The following is a 24105-nucleotide window of genomic DNA, read 5'->3' as shown; positions in this document are numbered from 1 at the left end:
AGCTCGGCGTGTCTTCAGATCCTGACTTGGAGTTGTCGGTACTGGATAGAGTGAGCTCCCCTGTCACCCTCTGCTGCAACATCAGACGACAGTCAGGAAGGTCAGTCAGAGCATGAGACAGAGGAGACTGTTGCCGCATGTCGACTGACTGGCGTGTCTGAACAAAATAAGTTTTGTATGATAAATGCATTATGTTTTTAATCTGTTCATTCATTTGTTTTGTTTCCTTCATTCAGTTTTATGTCAATGTTTTATGAAAACCTAAGGTAAGGTAGGCTTTTAAGACCAGGTATCTGCTCCCTTTTAGATACAAAGCGGATGTTTTGTGTAGAGTATATGTATCACTCTGCACGCTTTGACACCTTGAAAGCAAAACTAAAACTTACATCGGTACAGACAATCTGTCTTGATGAGATTATAAAAAATGCGAGTAGTGGATACACGTCTGCATTTGTACATTATGTATGCAGATGGTCAATTGGGCAGAATCCATAAATGTCAAGTACATATATAAAAAAACTTGGCTCGTGGTATAATAAAGGTAATATTGAGATTCCTCCAAAACGTCAAAAACGTATTTCTGATTTAACTGTTTAAAAAGAAAAAAAGAAAAAAAAAGGGTTTCGGGACAGAAGTCGTTTCTGAGGAAAGGAGGAATGGAGGAATGAGGGTGTTTTAATATGAGTTATGATTATGACAATGATGTATCATGAACAGTATTATATGAAATCATAAAAATGAAGTCCTGATACAACTTTCTGATTTTCACATTTTCGGACACGAGTCGTGATTAAGGAATGAAGGCATGAGGTCTGTACGTGTTATGACAATGATGTGATATGATAATTATACAATGAAATCATAATACAACAGTACTGTATTTGTATTTTGTATTTCTCTTTTTTTTGTCACAACAGATTTCTCTGTGTGAAATTCGGGCTACTCTCCCCAGGGAGAGCGCGTCGCTACACTGAGAGCGCCACCCATTTTTTTTCCCCTACGTGCAGTTTTATTTGTTTTTTCCTATCGAAGTGGATTTTTCTACAGAATTTTGCCAGGGGCAGCCCCTTTGTTGCCATGGGTTCTTTTACGTGCGCTAAGTGCATGCTGCACACGGGACCTCGTTTTATCGTCTCATCCGAATGACTAGCGTCCAGACCACCATTCAAGGTCTAGTGGAGGGGGAGAAAATATTGGCGGCTGAGCCGTAATTCGAACCAGCGCGCTCAGATTCTCTGGCTTCCTAGGCGGACGCGTTACATCTAGGCCATCACTCCACAGCAACGCGGGTTAAAAAAAAAAAAAAAAAAAAAGGATCAAGATGGCAGTGCTGATCAAGCGGTCGTCGGCGACCCTGGCCTGTCTGTACGTGCACTTCATCCTGCTGGTGATCCTGTGTGTCTTCAACTTCACGGCTCTCACCAACACCCCGCCCCTCAACGCTGGCTACGGCATCGCCCTTATCTTCTTCTCCGTCGTCGCCGCAGTCCTTGGTAACAACAACGACAACACCAATACTAGTACTACTACTGATGATGATATTGATGATGATGATGATGATGATGATGATGATGGTGATGATGATGATGATGAAAATAACAATAACAGTCGCAGCAACATCAACAATAATAATGAGAAGAAGAAGAAGAAGAAGAGGTTTACTTGCATAATGCCTAATCAAATGATTTTCGTCAAGCCCTTTAGAATGCAATACTCCACAACACTATAACATCCATTTCTTACACAAATGATAACGAAGTAAATGTTGAGATAATGAGAAAGGATGATGCGATGCTACTAATAGAGAACAAAGTATAAATTATGCCAGTCGAATCACACATAAAAGAGCACACACTTATAGGCCTATGTCTTTGGCGTCGCTTGATGATGCTATATTGATTTGTATTATATTGTATTGTGTTAATTTGCATTGCATTGTATTATATTGTTCTTGGTCACACCATATTTCTATGTGTGAGATTGGGTTTGGTGTGCCCATGGAGAACGTGTCGCCACAGTACAGCGCCACTACACTTTTCCCCTTTTCTTCTGCCTGCAAATCTAATTGTTTTCCTATCAAAGTGGATTTTTTTTTCGACAAAAATTTTGGCCTGGGATAACCTTTTTGTTGCCGTGGGTTCTTTTACGTGCGCTGTGTGCATGCTGTGCTGCAAGGACACACGGGACCTTAGTTCATCGTCCTATTCGAACGACTAGCATCCAAAGCACCAAAGCATCAAGGTCTAGTGGAGGGAGAAGAAACACTGGCGGGCGTTAGATTCCATCCTGTGCGTTCACTCTCTCGCTTCGCTTCCCAGGCGGACGCGTTACTACTACTACTACTACTACTACTACTGGGCCAACGCTCCACTTGACTAACCAAAACCTGTTGTTTTCTGCGGTCAGGGACCACTCCACGTCACTAACTAAAAACTGTCACTTTCTGCAGTCAGGGGCCGATCCACTTTACTAAAATAATAAAACCTGCTTTCTGCTATCACTCCACGTCACTAAAAATAACACCTGCTTCTTTCTGCTGTCAGGGAACACTCCACTTTGCTAAATAAAACCTGTTGCCTTCTGATGTCAGGGAACACTTCACTTTACTAAATAAAACCTGTTGCTTTCTGCTGTCAGGAACCACTCCACTTTACTAAATAAAACCTGTTGTTTTCTGCTGTCAGGGAACACTCCACTTTACTAAATAAAACCTGTTGCTTTCTGCTGTCAGGAACCACTCCACTTTACTAAATAAAACCTGTTGCTTTCTGCAGTCAGGAACCACTCCACTTTACTAAATAAAACCTGTTGCTTTCTGCTGTCAGGAACCACTCCACTTTACTAAATAAAACCTGTCGCTTTCTGCAGTCAGGAACCACTCCACTTTACTAAATAAAACCTGTTGTTTTCTGCTGTCAGGGACCACTCCACTTTACCCTGTTGCTTTCTGCTGTCAGGGACCACTCCACTTTACCCTGTTGTTTTCTGCTGTCAGGGACCACTCCACTTTACCCTGTTGCTTTCTGCTGTCACTCCACTGTACTCAGTAAAACCTATCGCTTTCTGCTTTTACTCCACGTCACTAAAAGTAACACCTGTTGCTTCCTGCTGTCAGGGACCACCCCACTTTACTCAATAAAACCTACTGCTTTCTGCTGTCACTGCACGTCACTAAAAACAACACCTGCTGCTTTCTGCTGTCACTCCACGTCACTGAAAAAAAGACCTGCTGCTTTCTGATGTCACTCCACGTCACTAAAAATAAGTTGCTGCTTTCTGCCGTCAGGGATCACGGCCCAGGACCCTGACGAGAGCTTGCTCCGGTCCTTGCTGCTGTGTGTCAGCGTGCTGTGGACGTCGGTGGGCATCTACCACGTGGTGGAGGGGCTGCGGCCCACCGGCACCACTGACGAGCAGGCGCTGTGGGCCGGCTTCTGCAGCTTCCTGCTCATCTTCCTCTTCTTCGTGGGCGGGTCCCTCTACCACCGGGCCCAGTTCACTGCCGTGCTGTCCTTGGGTGGGTGCTGTATGTTGGTTCTTGGGTTGGTGCTATATGTTGTTTCTTGGGTTGGTGCTATACTGTTTCTTGGGTTGGTGCTATACTGTTTCTTGGGTTGGTGCTATACTGTTTCTTGGGTTGGTGCTATACTGTTTCTTGGGTTGGTGCTATATTGTTTCTTGGGATGGTGCTATTCTGTTTCTTGGGTTGGTGCTATATTGTTTACTGAGTTGGTGCTATATGTTGTTTCTTGGGTTGGTGCTATATTGTTTCTGGGGTTGGTGCTATATTGTTTACTGGGTTGGTGCTATATGTTGTTTCTTGGGTTGGTGCTATACTGTTTCTTGGGTTGGTACTATATGTTCCTTCTTGGGTTGGTGCTATATTGGTTACTGGGTTGGTGCTATATGTTGTTTCTTGGGTTGGTGCTATATTGGTTACTGGGTTGGTGCTATATGTTGTTTCTTGGGTTGGTGCTATATTGGTTACTGGGTTGGTGCTATATGTTGTTTCTTGGGTTGGTGCTATATTGGTTACTGGGTTGGTGCTATATTGTTTCTTGGGTTGGTGCTATATTGGTTACTGGGTTGGTGCTATATGTTGTTTCTTGGGTTGGTGCTATATTGGTTACTGGATTGGTGCTATATTGTTTCTTGGGTTGGTGCTATATTGTTTCTTGGGTTGGTGCTATATTGGTTACTGGGTTGGTGCTATATGTTGTTACTGGGTTGGTGCTATATTGTTTACTGGGTTGGTGCTATATTGTTTCTTGGGTTGGTGCTATATTGTTTCTTGGGTTGGTGCTATATGTTGTTTCTTGTTTTGGTGCTATATTGTTTCTTGGGTTGGTGCTATATTGTTTACTGGGTTGGTGTTATATTGTTACTGGGTTGGTGCTATATTGTTTACTGGGTTGGTGCTATATTGTTACTGGGTTGGTGCTATACTGCCCATGCTGTCTTTGGATTGATATGCTGTCCTTGGATTGGTACTATACTTCTTTGGGTTGGTACTATACTATCCTTGAGTTGGAATAGTGTCCTTGATTTCGTATACTATAATTGGACTGGTATTACACTGTCCTTAGGTTGGTGGACGAGTAGGAGGAACTTTATTTAATGTCCCCTCACAGACACATGTGACTGCAGATATTTTGTTAAAGTATTGATATTCACATTTGAATGCTATCGTTTGAAGGTAGCAGAGGATCGGGATGGGGGATGGCGGGGTGGGGTTGGGGTTTGGGGGTTCAATGGTACTGTCCTTTGACTGGTGTTGTCCTTCGGGTGGTAGTGTCTTTGGGGTGTTGTTGTTCTTAGGGTGGTATTGTCCTTAAAGCGATGTTGCTCTTAGGGTGGTACTGGGGTGGTGTTGTTCCTAATTATGGTGATACTGTCTTTGGGGTGTTGTTGTCCTTAATTAGGGTGGTACTGTCTTTGGTGTGTTGTTGTCCTTAATTAGGGTGGTACTGTCTTTGGGGTGGTGTTGTTCTTAATTAGGGTGGTACTGTCTTTAAGGTGATGTTGTTCCTAGGGTGGTACTGTCTTTGGGGTGTTGTTGTTCTTAGGGTGGCACTGTCCTTAAGGTGATGTTGTTCCTAGGGTGGTACTGTCTTTGGGGTGTTGTTGTTCTTAGGGTGGTATTGTCCTTAAGGCTATGTTGCTCTTAGGGTGATACTTGGGTGTTGTTGTCCCTAATTAGGGTGATACTGTCTTTGGGATGTTGTTGTCCTTAATTAGGATGGTACTGTCTTTGGGGTGGTGTTGTCCTTAGGATGGTGTTGTCTTTAAGGTGGTACTGTCTTTGAAGTGGTGTTGTCCTTGTGATGTTGTTGTTCTTGGGATGATGTTGTCCTTGTCTTCATCTTCGTCCTTGTCGTTCTGGTTTATTATCATTATCATTGTTGTTGCTGTTGTTGTTGTTGTTGTCAGCTTTGTCCCTTATCGTTTTTGTTACCGTTGTGGTCATCATCATCATCATCGTCATATTTTTTCTTATTCTTATTCTTAGTATTATTGTTAGCTATTGTCATTCTATGGGATGTTAATGGTCATCACTAGTTTTCTGTATCATCTTCTCAAAGCCCTAGCATATCTTGAACTCGTTCCTCGTCCCCCATGATTTCCAGAGTTCTCGAAGACTTTAACACCATTTTTTTCTGTGTCGATGTTTATCATTTCTATTGATAAATAATTCACATCCAATTAAGGAGAAATATAACAGCTGTGCACGTGGCTGTGCTCTCAGTTCAGCACTTAACCGTGTACTTAAGTACTTACAAATACTGTTAAAGAGTCATATTTGTTCAAATCCCAGCCGCCCCATCTCTCTCTTCGTGCGAACTTCCACCTTCCCTCCGAATAACTGGGAACCTGAAACATTCACACGAAAAATAACTTCAGATATTCTAGGACTGTTTAATGTGTGTTTATCCAGGTTACTTTCTTGCGTGTATTTTCGAGATCGGCTCCTTGTGGCGACCTCTACGAGCCAGCGTGGGCGCTTACTATCTTTTGATGGCGGCGTTGGTTCTCTACATGGTGATGTCCCTTGTGCTGAGAAAGTTTTACCGAGGGGAGCCTTCAGTTCTGGCCTCAGATCATCACTTGTAAGTATGCAAGAAATGTTCATTTGTCGACGACTTTGTCGCTAATTTTTGTGTAACTGTCCGTAGCTTATGTTCGTAAATTCTAATGGTGTATTTAACAACAACAACAGCTACAAGCCCCCGCCCCCCCACCCCCCACCCCCCAAAAAAAAGAAAAGAAAAAAAGAAACACCAACCCCCCCCCCCTCCCCCCCCAAAAAAAAAGCACCAACAACAAAAAAGCAAACAAACAAACCAAAAAACCCAACAAGAACAAACAAACAAACAAACAAACAAACAAAATAAATAAATAAATAAATAAAAATGATAAAAACCAACAACACCACCACTTCCTTGATAGTATAAGGTGTCGAGTCAGAATCGATTAGGGTTGGACATCTTATATGGTATTCACCAGTGACCAAAGTTCCAGGCCTTTTAATCTTTTAATTTCTTTGCAGGTAGACTTTGCACATACCACCGAAAGGCATATTTTTAACGTGTCACAAATACCTACCCCGGTAAGGAGAGTTGGTTTTTTTCTGTGGCAGTGTTTCGCTTCAGCTTGTCTGAGGGAAGGATGTCTGATGTCTGAGGGAGGGATGTCTTCTTCTTCTTCTGCGTTCGTGGGCTGCAACTCCCACGTTCACTCGTATGCACACGAGTGGGATTTTACGTATATGACCGTTTTTACCCCGCCATGTAGGCAGCCATATTCCGCTTTCGGGGGTGTGCATGCTGGGTATGTTCCTGTTTCCATAACCCACCGAACGCTGACAGGGATTACAGGATCTTTAACTTGCACATACTTCTGCTTGCACATACACACGAAGGGGGTTCAGGATCTTCTGCTTGCACATACACACGAAGGGGGTTCAGGCACTAGCAGGTCTGCACATATGTTGACCTGGGAAATCGTAAAAATCTCCACCCTTAACCCACCAGGCGCCATCACCGTGATTCGAACCCGGGACCCTCAGATCGAAAGTCCAACGCTTTAACCACTCGGCTATTGAGCCCGTCGGAGGGATGTCTGATGTCTGATGTCTGAGGGAGGGATGTCTGATGTCTGAGGGAGGGATGTCTGATGTCTGAGGGAGGGATGTCTGAGGGAGGGATGTCTGATGTCTGATGTCTGAGGGAGGGATGTCTGATGTCTGAGGGAGGGATGTCTGATGTCTGAGGGAGGGATGTCTGGGGGATGTTGATGTGATGAGATTTTCAGTGTTTCAGAGTGTCATATGCCAGTGACTTTTGAATGATACATATATGTATATACATATATCATAATATATCGATCTATAATCGAAGACATTTAACATTGCAGTGCGTGTGTGTGTGTGTGTGTGTGTGTGTGTGTGTGTGTGTGTGTGTGTGTGTGTGTGTGTGTGTGTGTGTGTGTGTGTGTGTGTGTGTGCGTGTCTGTGTGTGTGTGTGTGTGTGTGTGTGTGTGTGTGTCTGTTTGTCTGTCTGTCTGTCTTTTCATCTGTCTCTGTGTGTGTTTCTGTGTGTGTGTGTGGCTGTCTGTGTCTGTATGTGCATGCATCTATGTGTGTGTGTCCACCACAACAACCACCCCCCACACCCCTCCCCAACCCCCCCAGAGGGGTATCCAGGGACTACCTGCCCCTGGGCCACGCCATCAACACCCTGGCCTTCGCGGTGTACGCGGGCCATGTGACAGGGGTGTTCCAGTTCCCGGCCCAGCACTTCATGTGGCTGCTGTCGGGCGGCGCCTTTCAGCTGCTGGCTGCCGTGGTGGCCGTGCGCCGCTCCGACGTCTTCAGCGGCTTCTGCTTCTTCCTGCACGCCATGTTCTGGCTGGCCAACGGCTACAACCACGCCGTGCACTACGTCACGGGGGTCACCGTGCCGCCGCTCATCGCCGTCGTCGTCATCTTTTTCGTCGTCTTCTTCGTGGTGGCGGCGGCCTCCCTGTTCCGCGAGGTGCTGCAGGCCTGGCAGAACCTGGCCCTGAGCCTGCTGGCCGTCGGCGTGTACGTGGAGAACGCTCAAGGTGAGATGGGGTGTGGGGCTGGGTGGGGGATTGGGTGTTGAAAGATGGGATTGATAGATGAGGGTTTGGTTGTTAGAGTGTTGGGGGGCGGGAGGGGGTGGTGGTGGTGAAGGAAGGGGTTTCTAGGGGAAAGAGGGAGGGATGCTGGAACGATGGCAGCAGGGCTTTGTGTGCGCAGCTGGAGAGAAAAAGGAGAAAGAAGGACAGCCGTGGGAGGGATATCTGAGGGATGGACTGCGGATGTATGAGGAAGGAATCATGGATGAGTGAGAGGAATGATGGATGTCTGAGCGAAGGGTGACGCCTGAGAGAGGGATGACGGATGTCTGGTAGCTGAGGGAGGGATGTCTGATGTCTGAGGGAGGGATGTCTGATGTCTGATGTCTGAGGGAGGGATGTCTGATGTCTGAGGGAGGGATGTCTGATGTCTAAGGGAGGGGTGTCTGATGTCTGAGGGAGGGATGTCTGATGTCTGAGGGAAGGATGTCTGATGTCTGAGGGAGGGATGTCTGATGTCTGAGGGAGGGATGTCTGATGTCTGAGGGAGGGATGTCTGATGTCTGAGGGAGGGATGTCTGATGTCTGAGGGAGGGATGTCTGATGTCTGATGTCTGAGGGAGGGATGTATGATGTCTGATGTCTGAGGGAGGGATGTCTGATGTCTGAGGGAGGGATGTCTGATGTCTGAGGGAGGGATGTCTGATGTCTGAGGGAGGGATGTCTGATGTCTGAGGGAGGGATGTCTGATGTCTGAGGGAGGGATGTCTGATGTCTGATGTCTGAGGGAGGGATGTATGATGTCTGATGTCTGAGGGAGGGATGTCTGATGTCTGATGTCTGAGGGAGGGATGTATGATGTCTGATGTCTGAGGGAGGGATGTCTGATGTCTGAGGGAGGGATGTCTGTTGTCTGAGGGAGGGATGTCTGATGTCTGAGGGAGGGATGTCTGTTGTCTGAGGGAGGGATGTCTGATGTCTGATGTCTGAGGGAGGGATGTATGATGTCTGATGTCTGAGGGAGGGATGTCTGATGTCTGAGGGAGGAATGTCTGATGTCTGAGGGAGGGATGTCTGATGTCTGAGGGAGGGATGTCTGATGTCTGATGTCTGAGGGAGGGATGTATGATGACTGAAGGAGAGATGTCTGAGGGAGGCTATATCTGTTGTATACCTCCCTGACCTCTCTCTCTCTCTGCTTTCTCCTCATTCGTATGTCTTCCTAATAGTGTTCCCACTTTGTCACCCCTGCCGGGGACAGAGTGGAGACAAGAGCTGCTGTATGCTGCAGGTGCCTTTGTGGGGGCCATGGGCTGGATACTGCTGGTGATGTCCCTGTACGGGCTGGCCGCACACATCTCTCGGATCAACAGCTCTGCCTTTAAACTGCCCCTGGGGGTCAGGTCAGTGTGTGTGTGTGTGTGTGTGTGTGTGTGTGTGTGTGTGTGTGTGTGTGTGTGTGTGTGTGTGTGTGTGTGTGCGCGCGTGCATTCCAACTGTATTTGTTTTTGTATAATGATTTCCAATTCATGTTTGTACGTTTTTACTGTACTGCCCTCCACCCTCACCCCCAATATTCTTTGTGACTTAAGAAATGAGTATTCTGTTCTACTCACGACATTCTATCCCCATCACACTAAAAGGTACTACTGACCATGCGACATGACTCGTGTCTCTCGATCGTCCACAGTCGCCAGTAACCCTTTCACTACCAATGTCACCGAAAGGTGACCATTCATTGGTCTGTTATCCATGAACCTACTGCTCTTAATGTTCGGTGGCAGGATAGGCCATATTTTCTATACATCGCAGGGGGAATCCCCAGGTATTCTTAGACACTGTCTTTTCTGTGTTTATACCACAAGGGAATTTTGTACTCTAAATTGACGGGCGGTGAAAGGGTTAAAGGTTGAAACGTTAAAGGTCCCGTAGCTTTTTGCAGCCATCGGGGCAGTGAATTCATATCCACCGTGTCAATGGCTCGGCATAGGAAGGCCGGGCCCAGTCCTCTCCTTCCGCCGTTATAACCTTCCCCATCTGAAGTCAGGTACCCGTTCACACGTGGGTGGAGTGAGGAAAATCGGAGCAAAGTTTTCTTTTCCCAAAGGACACAGCACAATGCTGAATAGGAGCCTCGAACCCTGGTCACTGGTGAACGCCGGATGAGAAGTCCAACGCCTGACCATATCTGCCACGCGCGTCTTATGTGCGACGAGACACTAATATACATTCCTCCTCCTCTCCTTCTTCTCCTTCCACTCCTCCTCCCCTCCTCCTCCTCCTCCTCCTCCCCCCTCCTTTCCCTCCCCCTCCCCCTTCCCCTCCCCCTCCTCCTCCTCCTTCCCCTCCTCCTCCTACCCATCCTCCTTCCCCTCCTCCTCCTCCTCTTTCCCCTCCTCCTCCTCGTCCATCCCCTCCTCCTCCTTCTTCCTCCTCCTCCTTCTCCTCCTCCTTCCCCTCCTCCTCCTTCCCCTCCTCCTCCTCCTTCCCCTCCTCCTTCCCCCTCCTCCTCCTCCTTCCCCTCCTCGTGTCGACAGGTGTCTGGAAGGTGCTCGTGTCAGACGGTTCCTGGAGGACAGCTGTCGTTGCTGCCTGAGGTGTGTGGGGGGCGGGGGCAGTGAGGGCAGCAGCCAGGGGGCCAGGCAGGCGCTCTTCAGGCAGAACCAGCTGCTGGGATACTCAAGGTGCCTTGATTTTTTCCCCTTGTCTTTCTGTTGTGGTTTGTGTATTTCTTTATAACTTTGTTTCTTTTTTTCCTTCCTTCTTTTTATTTCTTTCTCCCTCTGTCTTGTTATTGTCGTTCTTCTTGTTGTTCTTCTTCATGAATTGAGAAAACTATGGTTCTTCTTCTTAAAGTGAGAAAGCTATGTGTTTCTTAAACGTTCGGTAATTACGGAACATTGCAAAATGGTTTCATAAGACCAGAAAGCTACGCGTTTATTTATCGTTCGATGATTGCGGAATATGACCCCCCCCCCACCCCGCCCCCGAACCCCCCCCCTCCCCCCAAAACGGGTTTATAAAATGAGAAAGCTACGCATTTCTTTAACGTTCGATGATTGCAGAATATTGCTAAAATGGGTTCATAAAGCGAGAAAGCTGCACGTTTCTTTGACGTCTGATGATTGCGGAACATTGCTAATGCGGTTCCTAAAAGTGAGAATGCTACACGTGCCTTTTGACCATGGATAATTGTGGAACATCGCTAGATGGGTTCGCTGTTAAGCGAGAACGCTATGTGTTCGTTTAACGTTTGACAATTGCGGAACATGCTAAATGGATTCATAAAGCCAGAAAGCTACCAGTAGCGTATCTTTACCGTTGGATACTTGCGAGAAAGGACCGCATTCCTTTAATGTTCGATGGTAGCGGGACAGTTATGAATGGGGTTCAGAAAATGATAGAGTTACGCGTCGTGACAGCGGAACATTATCATAAAGCGAAAAAGGTACGCGTTTCCGTAACGTTCGTTGATCTGCGGGACATTGCTGATGGCTGGCTGCCTGTCTGAATTGTGCGTGGTTGGTCACTTTAAGTCGTAGATGCTTGTAAATGGACGATTGTCAGCGCATTGAGTCTAATTTTACTAAGAGAAATGTGCTATACAAATGCCATTATTACAAATGCGTTATGATTATGATTATGATGATGATGATGTTGATTATTATCATTATTATCATTATCATTGTTGTTATTGTTGTTGTGATTACGACTATGATTATTATGAATGGATTTCACAAACGAGAAAAGCAACGCGTTTCTTTAACGTACGAAGGTACCGGGACCTGGACGCTGTGGGCTTCGCTTCCAATGCCATCACTCTCCTGGCAGTCTTCTGGACCCCTCAGGGCGTCTGGGTCATGCCCTGGGCCCTGGGCTTTGGTGGCCTGACGCAGTACGTGGTGGGATCGGTGTGTTTCGCCAGGGGCCTGACGTTCGAATCCTGCTCCTTCTTCGTGCTGGGGTCCCTGTGGATCATCTGGGGGCCGGCGTTGGGGCTGGGCTTCTTGGCGCTGGTGGGTGCAGTGCTGTGTAATGTAGTGTAGTGAAGTGTAGTGTAGTGTAGTGTAGTGTAGTGCAGTGCAGTACAGTGTAGTCTAGTGTTATGTGGTGGTGGTTGTTTCTGTTCTGGGTTTGGTCCTTATTTTTTCGTGTACTCTGTGGTTCAGCATAGAATCTCTCTCTCTCTCTCTCTCCCTCTCTCTCTCCCCACTCTCTCTCTCCCTGTGTGTGTGTGTGTGTGTGTGTGTGTGTGTGTGTGTGTGTGTGTGTGTCTGTGTGTGTGTGTCTGTGTGTGTCTGTCTCTATTTCTCTCTTTCTTTTTCTCTTTCTTTGCTTTTTTCTAACCTTCACCTCCTCCTCCTCCTCCAACCACTCACCCTTCCTTTCTTCTTCTTATGTGTTTTCAATGCTTCTATAATTGTGAGGCCATGGCTAAAAGAAGCTCGTGGCTTACTCTTTTTCCCTCACGAAAATATTCGAGTTTGAGTCCTCTCATATATCCCAACACACCCCTTGACCATTCCCTACTCTCAGGACCAAGGTCCAGCCATGATGTGTGGCTGTGTGGGCCTGCTGTGTGCCGGCTTTCTGCAGCTGCTGCTGTCCCTCACCGTCAGCCTGGCGTGGACCGCCCTCCTCCTCCTCTTCATCCTCGTCGTCATCGGCTTTCTGCTCGACGTCCTCGCTCTTCCGGCCGCCTTCGTCTATCAGATCGTGGTGAGTGAGTGAGGACTGTGTGTGTGTGTGTGTGTGTGTGTGTGTGTGTGTGTGTGTGTGTGTGTGTGTGTGTGTGTGTGTGTGTGTGTGTGTGTGTGTGTGTGTGTGTGTGTGTGTGTGTGTGAGAGAGAGAGAGAGAGAGAGAGAGAGAGAGAACGGAACGGAACGGAATTGTTTATTCACATCAGCCTCACATCGCCTCAGCCCAACGTGAAGGGGTTCACATGAACATTGCACAACTCAATAAAAGAACATAAGCAAACAAGTATAAATACAGATAACAAAACATATAATCATATTCATTTCACGAAGTAGCAATTTCTCTATGTTTAAAAGCCTTATACAAAACAATTCATTGGATTCATTACACAATGGACAGACTAAATCATTTGCACTAAACGTTTTGTACCTTGAGCGATGCGTTGTCAGTTCAGATATTCCTAAACTTCGTTGTAATAAATTTGAAGTGTCTATCTATATCCAGCAGCAGATAATGTTTTAAATCATGTACACTGCAGAATGTTCTATATATATCAAATCTATTGCAAGTGTGAATGTGATTATACCAAGTTTGCCATCTACAGTCGATCAGCCTTTGGCGGAAAACAGATACAAAACCATTAACACAACCAACGCCCTGTTCCATCCACACAAAGCCAAATCCATATTCAAACAGAGACGAACCTTAGTTACCCAGTTTTTCCTTCCCTTATTATCTAAATCATACAACATTTTATAAGCATTAAACGGTACTCTGTTATCTTCCATTCGTACAATTTTAAGCCTGTAGCGAATACAGTTCACAATAGAGTTTATATATATATTGAATAACGATTTGTTTCACCATAAACAAGGTCGGTGAGAGAGAGAGAGATGGTCAAATTCTCAAGAAGCCATTCCGGCGAAACGGCATCGGGCCTAGGCTGGTATGTTTCATGGGTAATCTTAGTTATCGTAGGTTTGCTGAGCGTCAAGCAAGAATTTCTCCCGGGTTAATACTACTTCCATAGACGAAGGAGAATTCTCACTGCTATGTTAACTAAGCGCTACTGAGATAGAGTGATGCAATGCAGCAATGCTCTGGCCTGTCTGAATCGACTGTATTGTATTGTATTGTGTTGTGCTGTACTATGTTGGGTTGGGTTGGACTGGGTTGTGTTGGATTGTGTTACTCTTTTTCACAGCAGATTTCTTTGTGTAAAATTTGGGCTGCTGCCCCCAAGGACAACACGTCATCACAGTGCAGTACCAACCCTTTTTTTTATCTGTCGGCAAGTGTATTTGCTTTTCCTATCAAAGTGGATTTTTCTATAGAATTTTGCAAAGAGACAACCCCTTTGTTGCTGTGGGTTCTTTTACATGTACTAAGTGCATGATACACGCGGGACCCTGGTTTATCAATTTCTCATCCGAACGACTAGCATCCAGATCACCACTCGACGTCTAGTGGAAGGGGCAGGGAGGGGGAGGAGGGGGGTTGGGGGGAGGGGAATGCGGGGGGTGGGGGGGTGGGGGGGGGCAGGGGGAGGGTGGCACTTGCGAGTGTGAGATTCGAACCCATGCCTTCAGGTTTTCTCGCTCCCTAGGAGGTCGCGTTACCGTGGGAGGTAGACTGGGATCACGTTACCACTAGGTCATCACTCCACTAGTGCAATGTGCAGGAAGAAGGTGGCAGAATGGTTAAAACGCAATATAGTGTCCGTGAAGGTCTGGGTTCGAATCACGGTCCCCGCGCGCTTCCTCCCAAGTTTGACTGGAAAATCAAACTGAGCGCGTAGTCATTTGACTGAGAAGATAAACTGGAGGTACCGTGTGCAGCACACACTTGGCTCACTATAAAAGAACTCATGGCAACAAACGGATTGTCCTTTGACAGAGAAGAAAGCAACTCTACAACACAAATCATATATAGGCCTGACTGTCGCGCTGGGTTACGCAGCTGGTCAGGCACCTGCCTAGCAGATGTTGTGTCGCGTATGATTTTGCCTAGCAGAATGATGTGGTTCAGCCTACATAGATTTGTCTTGTCCTAATTCAACGCAGCTGACGCCTCCTTGAGGAACTGAATCTGATTCCAGATGAAAAACAAAGGTAACTGCTGGACTCTTTAGAAAGATAGATAGAAATTATTTTAAAAAGGTGATGAAAAATTAAAGGTACCTTACGGTGAAGATAAATCTGATTCCACTGACCCTACGAACGTACGTACGTCCAAGCACTTCAAGCGCCGGTCTGGCCTCTCTGACCACCCAGAGGCAGACCACATCACAGACTCGTCACTCCTCTGGTGCACTGTGCGTGTGACGTGCAGATCGGCGTGCTCTTTGTCCTGGTCTGCCTGTACTGCTTCCTGAGCTCCGCCCTGAGGTCCGCCTTGGGTCGGGAGGTGCTGCCCTTGGGCCGCCCCCTCCTCCAGGTCAGCTACCTCCACTCCCAGGGGCCCAGGGCTCTGTGGGCCGACGCCAGGAGAGCCACGGGGGTCAAGGCCATTGCAGGTTAGGTCACGGTGTGACGGGGTCACTACTGTCTGGTGTCCTTGAGTGAGTTTGTGTTGTGGGTTGGGTTGGTTACTTGGTTGATTGGCTGGGTTTTTTTTTGGTTTGTTTTCTTTGTGTGTGTGTCGGGGGGTGGGGGGGGGGGGGGAAGCGAAGGGGGACGAGGGGAAGATCTTGTAGGCATCGCCGTTTTCGTTTTGCTTGGCAAAAAAACTTGTGACACACACACACACACACACACACACACACACACAGACGGGAGAGAGAAAAAAACAGGCTGTCAATTCATCACATACTATTTTGTTCTCACAACACACCCTCCGCTGTTAACTAACTTTTATCGTTATTATTATCATTGTTATTACTATTATCATTATTATTGTTATCATTACGAACAGAAAAGCAATTCCCTTATATTATGTATGGATTTGTTATGAAAATACTAACTTTTGTCAGATCTCTTTGTGATAATATTTCTTTGTCTGCTTGTCACGATTTTCATTTATTACTTCTCGGAAATGCGCTTGTTTGTGGTAGTGGTCACTTGCCAAAACTGTTCTTTGGTATGTCGTGTGGCGATCTTTTTTTTTTTTTTTTTCATTTCTAAATTTTTTTTGTTAACAAGACAGTTCTATTCCTTCAGATTGTTTAGTTCGTCGTGTAAGTTAACAGCGTGGTAGTCCAAACATTGTAGCTAATTCTTATTCATTGTCGTAAACTCGTAAAATGGTTATGATCCAAAGAACTCAATGTAATATATATATATATATATATAACACGAGCAAAAGTACTCAAAACTGTAAAGGCAGACGACAGTGCAGAAAGGCCTCAGAAGTTCGATGATGCTTTGCCTTGCGTTCCAAGCAGGGAGAATGGGGAGAAGGGCCCAAAGCAGCAGTCCAACCAGCGTCAGATTATCCCCCCCTGTGCATAGTTCTCTGAAGGACTGTCTCTCCCGGTGTGTCGTCCTGTCCAGCAACACCTCACGATCCAACAATCGCCACCACAGAGCAAAACTCCAAAGTATCCCGAGACTGTCTGATGCCTGTCACTGTCACATGGCTAGAGGTTCTTATTTAATTTATTTTTTTTTGTGTGTGAAAGGTTGATTACTCAAAGTACTCATTATTGGAGGCGTCGTGGCAGAAACGGTTAAGTGTTGGACTTCTGATCATACAGTTCACCAATAATCATTGAGTTCCAGGCCCCATTTCAGCATGGTGTTGTGTTGTGTTGTGTTGTGTCCTCGGGTACGGCACTTCAGTCCGATTTTCCTCACTTCACCCAGGTATGAATGCGTACCTGATTTTGGAAGGGTGAAAAGGCGTATGGAGACGCCTGGGTCCCGACACCGTCCTATACATGCCGAGCCCTAGTCACAGTGGATACGAATTCACCGCCCCGATGGCTGTGAAAGGTTAAGTTAGGTACTGTGATAATTGTGTGGGTGGCTGTCATCCATTGGTGAAACGGGAACTGTGTGAAGATTCCCGATTGGGTGAGTGCAAGACACGGCGCAGACGAGACCGGAACGAGAAACCAATGGACAGACTGGAGCGGCGGCGCTTAATGGTGAACAGGTAACACCGTAACAGGTACACCTTTAGATTGCTACTGTATAGGCTCTCTGACCCAAAAGAACCGATGTTTTGTTGTGCAGACATCATGAACCGTGGCGGGATCTGCGGCATCCCCGCAGACGTGGTGTACGTGCTGGTGGCCGCTGTCAAGTTCCCGCTGGCTGTCCAGGTGATGTGTCTTTTGATCACAACAATAACGTTGTGTGTGTGTGTGTGCGTGTGTTTCTTTGTGAGTTGGAATTCGTATGCTTTTACGTGAAGTGTGACGCATAGGCACATTCGTTTGTCGAATGAGAGTTGGGCCTTCGTGTCCGTGAGACGGCCAATTTTTTTGCATATGCGTTGTGTATGTGTGTTGGTGTGTGCGTATGTGTGCGGGGGGTGCGCCGCGACTCAGCCGAGCGTGGCTCCCTTTTATTTTTCTTGTTTATTTTCGATCTTGTTTCATTTCCACCCTTTGCCTTGTGCCGTGAGCAGCGTGCTTACAACACCAAGAAGGGGGCAGAGGACCGACCCATGTCCATGTGGATCTCCCGCACCGAGCAGCTGGCAGAGGGTCGTCCGCTCTTCGGGGAGCTCGTATGGGCCTTCATGAACGAGGTGTGGCCCTCCACCGTCAGCTGTGTCATCCCCAAAGGTCAGGGGGTGGGGGGGGGGGGGGAGTGTGGGAATGGAGGGAAATGGGGGCAGTGGGGTGGTTTTGTTTGATTTTTGTAAATTTGTAACTTTTTCTGTTATGTAAAGCGCCTTTAAGCTCTTTGAGAGACAGGGCGCTATACAAATGTACATGATGATTATGGTGATGGTGATGAGGATAAAAGTCAGGGCCTATGCTGCTGCTCCTGTCACTTCTCTACTAGGTGCAGTTTCAAGGCGGTGCCAAGCTGTGCGGACTGATCCGAACACGATACAACGCACCTGCTTAAAGAGAGAGAAAGAAAAGAAAAAGGAGCACTTTGGGAATGGAGGATCAGTGCGCCCGTCCTTCCTACGATTAGGAAGCAGCAGCCAGGCTACAAAGTTGCTATCTCTCCCCAGAGCCTCCCCCCGCCACTCCCCGAATGAAAAAAAAAAGGATAGCAAGTCAAACATTGGATAACTCATTGTTGAGTAAGCACGACAGCATATCCATAATGTCTCTGCACAGAATGAGAGTTTGAGGCAGTCCTCTCTTTCTTTGGCTTCCAGGGTCAGGAAACTTCCACCTTTCAAAACCTACACTAAGTCGGTGAAATCAAACGAAGGAAATCAACACGGAGTCGACTTCAAGTTGGCTTCAAAACTGGAATCCACAGTACAAACTGCAGAGTTTGTCAGGAAACAAGATGGGTTAAAAAAATTCGTTTCGTTAGATTTCGTCCCTCCAACAAGAGAAATGTCCATTACGTTATAAAACATAATGACCCGCTTACCACCCCAGTTTCAGTTCTAGTTTCTCAAGGAGGCGTCACTGCGTTCGAACAAACCCATATACACTAAACCACATCCGTTAAGTTGATGCCTAACCAGCAGCATAACCCATCGCACTTAGTTGGGCCTTGAGTGCATACGGCACCTCTGCTTATTGTCTCTCCCGAATTGCTGGACACTCATTTTGATTTCCAAGTCAAACTTGGGGGAAAGGGCGAGACCGGAATTCGAAAGCAGACCCTCACGGACACTGCATTGGCAGATTAGCACTTTAACCATTCTGCCACCTTCCTCCCAAAAAGGTCAGTGGCTGGACAACCTTGGCATTGGGGAGGCCAACAGTCTGGTGGGTCTTCCTGACAGCATCGCGGTTCGAATGCCGGACAACAGCGCCACGTCCTACCTCGTGGACCAGACGGGGCCCATCGCCGTCACCTCCGCCAACCCCACCGGTGAGGCCGACACCACCCACCACCTGCAGGTGCTGGCAAGACTGGGACTGGACAACGTGAGTGTCTTGAGAGCGAGAGAGAGAGAGAGAGAGAGAGAGAGAGAGAGAGAGAGAGAGAGGCCCATTATCTGCACCGTTTCAGTGACATTCCTCCCACGCCCGACATTCTGAATCCCCTGTGCACAGCCACACCCGGGTTAGTCTGTCGCAGTCCCGGCATCGGCAGTACATAGAGAACAATCGATATGGGTCTTCAGGAGGCCACACACCAGAGGAGACCCTGCAGTGCTGCCGATTCACTTCAGTGGTGATCAGTAGTGCTTGTCTGATTTAACGTACTTAGCACACCACCTCCTGAGCCCCCTATTGACGACAATAATGGCTTAGACTGAGTAAGCGTCCATTCCAAGCGGAGACCGCCACCACGTCCCTCAAATGACAGCCCCCAACCCCCGAATCTGCCGACGCTGAAGACATTGACAGGATTCACCCAAAGCACGGAAGTGGAGGGGTATTGAAACTGGGGTCACCACGAGAACAGGGCATGAAAGACCACAAAATTTGGAACTTTTTGTTATTTTGATGATAGAGGAGGAGGAGGTGGACGACGATGATGATGACGATGCTGTTATGGAAGTCCATTAAGGTTTAGGACTGCGTGACAAGGCTGTACTCTACGCTTCCTGTCGTAGTGATATCCAGGCGTTAACCAGGCCCGAGAGATACAGACATTTGCAGCGTTGGTCAAGAAATCAGAGTGGATTTCTTCTACGGAATTTTACCAGGGGACTGTCACGCTCTATAGGAGAACGGACTAGAAACCCCCGCCCAACCCAGCACTAACACCCCGACAACACAAACACAGACTATAACAGAATAAATGTAGATATATTTTTTAATCAGCACATTTATAAACAACCAATACACAGAGATAACCCCGAAAATCAAGCAAACCAACAACTATAACACAGAAGTATATATCAATAAATCAATGTATAACATGACAAGAGGCGCCAGAAAAAAATAACTGATTACTTTCCTCCAAGCGGAGGTAGATGGTGTCCCGAATAAAATAAATAAACTGATCCATTTGAAGGAAAAAAAAACTGCAGGAAACATACTACGCTGATGACAATGGAGGCACTAAAGCAATGCACAGATACGACGAGGACGATGAAGTGGGTAGGAGATGAAGACGACGAGACGAACAGAATCAAAGTACGACGACGATGAAGACGAGTAGGAGAGAGACGACGATGATGAAGTGACGACGACGACGAAGAACAGTGAGTGACGGCAACGAACAACAGTAAGTGACGACGACGAAGACTAGGACAACGTAGAACCTCTTGCAGGGACTCGGCCAGGCCAGCGGACACTGGCGGTGGAAGGGAGTAGAAGGCGGTGACAACCAACGACGCCAAACCCAGGGAGGTCAACCGCAGGTCAAGGGGAGACAATGGATGCCCAGTGGAAGGGTAGGGAAGTCAGTGGATGGACAGGGAAGTGGGAATACTGCAAACACTGTAAATAATCTATTACCCACTGGCAGGATTCACTCTTGACCCCCCCACCCACCCCCCAAAACAAAATAAGTGTACACAGCCAAGAATTTATAAAAACAAATCTTATAACAGTTGCGGACAATTACCCCTTCCAAAACCAGGACTAGAACATTGCAATTTTGGCTAGTTAACTTATTACAGAAAAATGTTTGATATATAGAAAATGTCTTACTCTGATTTAAAGTTTCAAAGACTGGCAATGAAGCCACACCCAAGAAGCAAAGATACATGACGGAAAAGGATAAAGGGGGGTAGTTTGGATTCCTTAGCTTTAGTATCATATATAATACGACTTCACACACACACACACACACACACACACACACACACACTTATAGAACTAACAACTGAGGGGGTTCACAAAGAAAACTTAATAAATCTAGATTTTTACGGTTGAACCCTTGGACCATTATGGTATACGAGGATCGACGTTGGACTGGATCAAGGCCTTCCTTTCCGACCGCACCCAAATCGTCGTAGTTGACGGCGAAAAATCTGAGCCAGCGCCTGTCATCAGCGGAGTCCCACAGGGGACAGTTCTAGGCCCCATCCTATTTCTGATTTACATCAACGATCTGCCTCAGAACATCAAGGCCAATATTAGATTGTTCGCTGATGACTGTATAGTCTACTCTACCATCAAGACAATCCAAAACTGTAAAATGCTCCGAGACCTCAACACCCTGTCTGACTGGGAACAGCGTTGGGGAATGGAATTCCACCCAGAAAAATGTAATGTCCTTACCTGTACAACATCAAGGAACCCCATCAGCTACAACTACAAATTAAAAGGACACACCCTCGAGCATGTTGACAGCGCAAAATATCTCGGCGTCGACATAAGAAATGATCTAAACTGGAAAGAACATGTTACAAGAGTCACCAATAAAGCCAATAGCATGGTAGGCTTCCTAAAAAGGAATCTAAAAACATCCAATAAAACCACCAAAGCCAATGCCTACCAAACTCTTGTACGCCCACACCTGGAGTATTGCTCATCAGTCTGGAGCCCGTACAAAGAAGGCCAAAAGAACAAGATTGAAATGGTGCAAAGAAGAGCAGCACGTTATGTACACAACGACTACGGGTGGACCAGCAGCGTAACACACATGCTGCAAGAACTAGGATGGGAATCCCTCGAATCACGGCGGAACAGACAAAGGCTAACCCTGATGTATAAAATGGTCAATGGCATTGTAGACATCCCTCCAGACAAATTTCTCAAGAAAGGATCCAGCAAAACAAGATCAAATCATCGACACAAATTTGTCCATCTTAGCTCCTCCTCTGACCCTTATAAATAGTTTTTTTTCCATCAACCATCCCCGTCTGGAACTCCCTGCCTGCAACAGCAACAGAGGCTCCCTCCTTGGTAGCTTTCAAGAGGGAGCTGAACAAGTTCACAGTTTAGTCCCCCCCCCCCCCTTTTTTTCCCCCTCCAGAAGGACGCTGCGAGTGACGGTGGGAGGGAGTATTTATACATGTTCTTTCTCATTGTCACCCCCTCCGGAGGGAAGATAGGTCTACTTAGGTTATGACTAGGTATTTACGCCTCTGCGCACACAGGTCATTAATAGTCAGTAATGACGGCTGACCTTCCAATTTGAAGTTCTGAAGACACACGTAACAATTATGTTATCACATTCTTATAAAATTTATGTTTAAAATACATACACATTCTACACGTGCACATAAAACAGCAAAATATTGTATTCACTTAAATATCATTCACACAACCCCCACCCCTTCTCTTTCTCTTATTCACGTACATGAACACAAGACGAACAGACAGAACATAGGTTAGAACTGTCTCTACAGTCTCCTCTTACCTTCCAGAAGAGGTACTACTACCACAAGGCTGGAAGTACACAGAACACCGTGAACGAAGAGCACACGACCACTCGGAGGAAAACTGATCCCCACTGACGAGCGTCAAGACGGGCAAACAGCCCTGAAGCACACCAAAGACTGGCACGACTGCCTCTTATGACAGTCGCGGGCGAAAAGCCCAGAATCTTGTCACTGACTAGCAAAGAAGAGGCTGATCTCAGTTCAGTGACAGCCTGAACTGAGACTGAGACTCGAAAATTACGTGCAATCAGCACAACCCACACTGCTCTCTAGCTAGATGGGGTGGGTGAACAAGGAGTTAACTCACTCAGTACGGCCAGTCCTCTCTTCTCCTCTACACAGACCCCTCGGATGTCCAATGGGTGTCTGAATGACCCAACCTTTAGCTTCCGTCGTCAGAATTGTGGTATTCTTTGTCAACATTCACCTCTTCAGTATAAGAGCCTTCCGCTTGCAATATTTTGATGATGGTAATTGGGATGAAACGCTGTTAACGTCGTCTCTTTCGCCGTTCGTATGGAGAGAGTTAAGCACGCATAACCGATTTGTCATGAGATGTGACAGGGACAACAGTTATCCCAAGGGTTCCTTTTCAGTGCACCAAGTGCGTGCTGCACAGGGGACATCAGTTTATCGCCTTATCCTCATGACTAGACGTTTGATTTTCCAGTCAAACTTGGGAGAAAGGGTGAGACCCGGATTTGAACCCAGACCCTCACGGACGGACAGATAAGCTGTCTTAATCAACCACTGTGCCACCACCAAGCTCCCTGTGTGAGTGCAGGTGGACGGCATCCTGTGCTCGGGCCCCTCCCCGGAGAACATGGCCTCCACAGTGGTGGATACACGCCGCATGGACCAGGGCCACCTCACCTTCTTCCGCATCGGGGTCGTGCCGCGCGCACGCGTGGAGGCCATCTTTGATTACGTCAGAACTCGCTTCAACCAACAGGGAGCCACACTGCCGCCTTCTGTTGGCAGACCTCCTTCAGGAGGGGTGGTGAGTAGTGTGGGTGTGTCAGTGTGGGGTGTGGGCACAGAAGGGGACTAGGTGGGAGTGATAAGTGTGTGTGTGTGTGTGTGTGTGTGTGTGTGTGTGTGTGTGTGTGTGTGTGTGTGTGTGTGTGTGTGTGTGCGTGCGCAAAAAAAACCCCAAAAAACAAAACAACAACATAATTTGGCCTACAAAATTCGGCACGATATGTCAAGTAATCTGGGTAGCAAGTAAGTGAGTAGTGCAAGTTCTGACGACAAGAATGTGACACGAAACTAAAACGTTCGTGTAGAAAAAATAAAGAGACGAACACACACACACACACACACACACACACACACACACCATTACCATTACCATTCACTGCCATTCTCTGTTGAACCTAGGTCAACGCTGCCTTTTTTGTCAGCGACGCTGACACCAGTGACAGCGGGGTGAGCGGGGGTTCCAGCATGGAACACCCCTCCCCCAACCTTCCCCGCCAGGACAATGACGACGACGACCACAACCCCATCTACGACGACTCGACCAACGAGCTGATGATCGAGACCGATCGGCAAACTTCGGCTCTTTCCGATCGGCAAACTTCGGCTCTTTCCGTCTTTGGTCGTAGTCCTTCGCCAAGCTCCGAAGCGGCGGAAGAAAGCGAGCCGTACGAGTAGATGATGGTTCTGCCCTCTGGTGCCGTGCAGCTTCAGAGTCTTGGGGGATTTGATAGAGAGCAGCAGCAGCAGGAAGCACGGTTTATTGTGAAACCACTGTGTACTGAGAGTCCGCAGATAATCAGAACATTGTCAAATACTAGGCAAGGCAAGGCGCTTATTTCATGTACCTGGTGTTGAAATGCACAAGGGAAGAGATTGTGTGAAAAAACAACAACAAAACAAAAAAACAACACAAAAACCGTTTAAGTGAAACAAGCGAAATATGTGTCTTTTTC

At 47.0% G+C, this 24105-nt stretch overlaps 1 protein-coding gene across 1 annotated transcript; it reads left to right on the top strand.

Moving 5' to 3' along the window:
• Nucleotides 1-1311: 1311 nt before the first annotated feature.
• LOC143280361 (uncharacterized) lies at nt 1312-23827 on the top strand. Its single transcript, XM_076584997.1, has 14 exons — nt 1312-1493; nt 3287-3517; nt 5936-6107; nt 7691-8103; nt 9392-9503; nt 10638-10784; nt 11876-12116; nt 12637-12819; nt 15131-15314; nt 16975-17063; nt 17372-17531; nt 18607-18812; nt 22956-23171; nt 23651-23827. Exons 1-14 carry the CDS (start codon nt 1322-1324, stop codon nt 23825-23827), a joined length of 2703 nt encoding a protein of 900 aa, XP_076441112.1. The 5' UTR covers nt 1312-1321.
• Nucleotides 23828-24105: the final 278 nt, after the last annotated feature.

This window comes from Babylonia areolata, chromosome 3 (genome assembly GCF_041734735.1).
Source record: "Babylonia areolata isolate BAREFJ2019XMU chromosome 3, ASM4173473v1, whole genome shotgun sequence".
NCBI classification, from domain to species: domain Eukaryota; kingdom Metazoa; phylum Mollusca; class Gastropoda; order Neogastropoda; family Buccinidae; genus Babylonia; species Babylonia areolata.
The sequence above is the reverse complement of the archived record's forward strand: the minus strand, read 5'-3'. Positions and strand labels throughout refer to the sequence as shown.